The sequence below is a fragment of the Aphis gossypii genome, unplaced genomic scaffold, assembly GCF_020184175.1.
Source record: "Aphis gossypii isolate Hap1 unplaced genomic scaffold, ASM2018417v2 Contig00444, whole genome shotgun sequence".
Classification (NCBI taxonomy): domain Eukaryota; kingdom Metazoa; phylum Arthropoda; class Insecta; order Hemiptera; family Aphididae; genus Aphis; species Aphis gossypii.
This window is the reverse complement of record NW_026083108.1, coordinates 276-4,852: the sequence shown is the minus strand read 5'-3', so window position 1 is coordinate 4,852 and position 4,577 is coordinate 276. Positions and strand designations below refer to the sequence as shown.

General features: G+C 32.1%; 1 protein-coding gene and 2 pseudogenes across 1 annotated transcript; 1 reads left to right on the top strand and 2 right to left on the bottom strand.

The window, feature by feature from the left end:
• The first annotated feature begins 886 nt into the window (after positions 1-886).
• LOC126554193 (uncharacterized) lies at positions 887-1,495 on the top strand. The gene has a single exon (XM_050209281.1). The coding sequence runs from the start codon at positions 887-889 to the stop codon at positions 1,493-1,495; it is 609 nt and encodes a 202-aa protein (XP_050065238.1).
• Positions 1,496-1,914: 419 nt separating this feature from the next.
• Positions 1,915-2,726, bottom strand: LOC126554183 (uncharacterized; annotated as a pseudogene).
• An 879-nt stretch (positions 2,727-3,605) lies between these two features.
• On the bottom strand, positions 3,606-4,370 carry LOC126554191 (uncharacterized; annotated as a pseudogene).
• Between the last annotated feature and the right edge of the window lie 207 nt (positions 4,371-4,577).

Genomic DNA, 4,577 nt, shown 5'->3' with positions numbered 1-4,577 from the left:
AAAAACTCTTACCAAATCATGTTACTTTGTTTCAACTCAAGGCTGATAGCAGCACATTAAAATGTTCAATGACGTGTAGTCATGATATTGATTTCACGATTGAACATAATATATCCAAAATATTAGGTTTTGAAAATAAAGTTTACTCTGAAAACACAAAGCATGAATCTGAACGGATAGTTAACATAATGAAAGTTAACTGTATAAAAATAGATTGCAATCTAATTTCTGGTTCATTCAGTAATGGTATACCGAGCCAGACGATACACGAGTTTTTCCCTTCTTCGCCGCCTGGACATAAAATCATTGAAGTTCAAAACATTTAGTTTTCTACCGGCTTAATTCCACGTCTATAAGTAAAGTAAATATAGTGCTAAGAGATCAAGATAATAACTTAATCATTTAAGAGGGGAGCCAATCACAATTCGTTTACAAATTAAACATAAAGATAGCTATTAAGTTCAACAGTTATATAAAAAGAAATGTTATCAAGAAAATCAATAGTTCTACTAGCAAGATTAATACGTCAAGACGTACACCGATTGTAAAGAAACTAACCAAAACAATCTATCATTTCTACGCTCTTTAAAAGTTCTATAATCATGGATGAAATGTATTTGGACGTAGCTGGCGGATATGAAGAAGATTGCAAAATAACTCAAATGCAGTACCACTCTTTCCTTCCGTATTCGACTACAGCTTTATCCAATAACGATGAAATTAGAATATCTATTCAAAATATGGACGCTTACACTTTGCCTTGCGAGAGCTATCTTTACATTGAAGGTAAATTAAATATACCTGCAGATATTACAGCAGAGAAGGGTGAATTCAACTTTACAAATAATGGCTTAGCATTTTTATTTTTTCTGAAATCCGATATGAAATGAACGGAGTGGAAATACAAAAATTAAAATCTCCTGGAATATCTTCGAGTCTTAAAGGTTTTTGCTCGCACACTCCGAGTGAATTGAACAATCTACAAAATGCTGCTTGGGACGTAGATATGGATGCCAGTGAAAATAAACATTTCATGTTAAATAACAAATTCGCTGGTTGTATCTCGCTCAAACACTTGTTTGGATTTTGTGAAGATTATAAAAAAATACTACTCAACTGTAATCAACAAATAATTTTAAACAGATCGTCTACAGATTTTGATGAGTTGTATGTTTTGACGACAACTCCTAATGAAAAACTTAAAAAAGTAGCCATTGAATTAAATAAAATTATCTGGAAGATGCCCATCATCAGAGTTAGTGATAAAGAAAAAATAAAACTGTTAAAAGTATTAGACTCTCGTAAACCAGTTGCGTGTGCGTTCAGAAATTGGGACTTGTGCGAGTATCCAGTTCTCCCTCAGAACACTTCTCATTCGTGGACGGTAAAATCAAGCAGTTTGTTGGAGAAACCTAGATTTGCATTAATCGGACTTCAAACCGATCGAAAAATTATTTATTTAATCCATCAGGACGATTCGATCACTGCTATTTGAAAAACCTAAAAGTACATTTAAACTCTGAAGTATATCCATATGAAGATTTTCGTGCAGATTTCACAAACAATGTTACGGCTATATTGTACAAGGCATATGCTGAATTCTAGAAATCGTACTACGAGAGAGAGTATAGTGACCCTTTACTTCCTAAAAATATTTTTCAACAATTTGTACCAATCGTAGTCGTGGATTTATCACGACAGAATGACAACGTAAAATCATCGACTGTAGATTTACGAATTGAATTCGAAACAGACAAGACCATTCCAGCAAAAACCGCAGCTTATTGTCTCATTTTACACGATCAAATTATAACTTATAACCCGTTTAATGGTGATGTAAGGAAATTGTAAATAGTTTGTAAAAATAAAAAACTTTTAAAAAAATTATGATGTTTTTATTTAATTATTCGCCATATTAAAATATAATTATAAACATTTTTTTTTTCTGATTGTATTACAATAAAATATTACATAATAAATTATTTCAAATAACTTAATCTACGGCTTGCCTTTGCCCTTTCACGCGCTACAAATGCTCTTGTCCTCGGTCTGTTGACTTCAGCCTAAAAAAAAAAAATGTTGTTTAAGTATACAACATTATGTAAAATATATTAGTATTACCTCAGTTTCGGGTGAAGAAGATAACCACCCCCTTGCCAATTGTTTGAGTGCTTTAATCTGCTATTAAGCATTAAGCAAGTACCTTGGACTGAAATACGTTCTTTCAATTTCTTGACCTCAATGTGCTCCAGATAATCCTCAACATCGCTTATTTTTGTATCTTTGGGTAACGGCATTTCTTTCCCCAGAAACATTGAAATCTTACAGGCCTGAAGCAATGAAGCGGACCGAACATACATATTTTTCATCTGAATAACTTCTTCCATGGCATCGCTCAATTGTAAAATCGTTTTAACATTCTCCTTAGTCAACTGCACATTCTGGTCTTGTTGCAAGCATTTGATTAATAGAATGTTGACACCGTTGAATTCCTCTATTGACATCAATTTAAACTCCTTTAACAGTAAGTGCGATGGAAGTCTAAAGTCTACGTTGTTAAGAAGTGTATTTATGGATTGAAACAATTCAACACTCATTTTCACGCACTAAGAGTTACTTGTAATACAAACAACACAATTAAACAAAAGTTCCGGATCTAAGCCAATATGTAAATAAACATTGCTATCAATAAAGAATGTGTTACAATCGATCAGATTATTAGCCATTATGTAACACTGAAGGTTAAACGCAGAAATTGTTACTTAATGTTACTTGTTAACTTGAAGAGCGGGTTACGACTGACTTTTCATATGGTCGTGTCATCCTTTTTATGTAGTGCTATCGAGCGCTTGTTTAGAGCGGGGACGAATCCCTACTCTTAAGTCAGGGTGGGAATAAAAACTCATATGATATAAAACAGGGTTATGGAAGGAAACATAGTCTGGGTATTGATAACGTATTGAATAACAAATATTATGATATAAGAAATATTTATTATTATTATTATCATTAACAAGATTTTATTAATAATTATAAAAAGACTTTTGTATTGGAGTGAGTAGATTGTTCTGCTGACTTGCCATCTATGAAGTCGGAAAGAGATGGTGGGGGATTATGGTCTGTTAAAATACGTAGGACCATCATTTTCATCGACAGCCTATAAAATTAATAATTATTTTTTTTTCTCATACAAATTATATATAGATATACGACATACGTGTATCGTCCTTGGTATAGTTTTCCGAATCGGAGCCCATGCTGCCTCTAATGGATTCATCGAATTTGTTACTAAATATTCTCTGAATCCCTTTTCCTCGTCAGCACCCTAAGAATAAAATAAAATTTAGTACTTGAATATTTTATTGGTTTCATTTATAGTTACTCGTGACTGTGAAGGATCGTCTTCATTATATTTCATCAACGGAGATTTACTTGAGTATCTTGGTGGTGAAGGTTGTAGCATTTCCACATCAAAGGTTTCAGAATAAAACTAAAATTAACAAAAATCAGTAATCGTAATAAAAATATGTACAATATGTTTCACCTTTAATTCCTCAGCATCGTGCATCTCATTTCTCTTGGTTGGTGAAATAAGTTCTGCCGGTGCATCAACTGTCTAATTTAATGCATATGTTAAATATTTTTATTAATAATTTCAAAATATATTCTTACTTTTAACGAATTTCTCGATTTTGTCATCCAATTGATTGCAAGCTGTTCAGTTGCGAATAATATTATTTGGGTTAAAAAACTCTGTTTGTTCTTTTGTATATGTTTCGCGATTAATTCAATATGAATTCCTCTGATTATTGATATAACTTCATCGAGTGTAGCGGATTTATCAATATTAAAATCTGTTTTAAAGTATTCGGATATTTGTTCGAGTTGATTTAAAATATTAGGTCTTACGATATTGATTTTTCTTGATACGGTTTCAAAAATCATCCACTCTAAATCTTGAATTGTCATAATATCTCTTCTATTCAATAAAATTCTACATCCGCTTGTTTCTTTAGACTCTACGACTAATACATGCTTTCCCCTATATACCATACTTGTGATCAAAACCGATTCACATTCCAAAAATGTGAATTTTTTATATTTCACAGCAGGATCGAGAATGTGGGATAAAATATTACCCATGAATGAATAAATACGCTTCAAGAAGTCTGGAGAAATATTTACATACCGTGCCGGTGTAATAATTCGCAGCACAATATTAAATTTATCTTTTGGATCGAATCCGATGTTTAAAAACTTGCGATTTTCAAAGTCAATTGTGAAATTACTACAATCGATGAGTTCGGACGGCGATGAAGGTGCAACATATATATATACAAACGGTTCATTTCACTTATTGGCCCTGCCATATTAATACTGATAAAGTTAAACCGAGATTTACAACTTGACACTGTTAAAACAAAACTATGACTGAATATTAAGCTTAATAATTAATCGTCATTAATATTATTAATATTATTATTATTATTATTATTATTATGAATGGTGGGGGATGATCGAGTTCTGGAAGTTAGGTGTTAACTAGTAGTGGGGATTAGTGGTGGGGCATATATTTT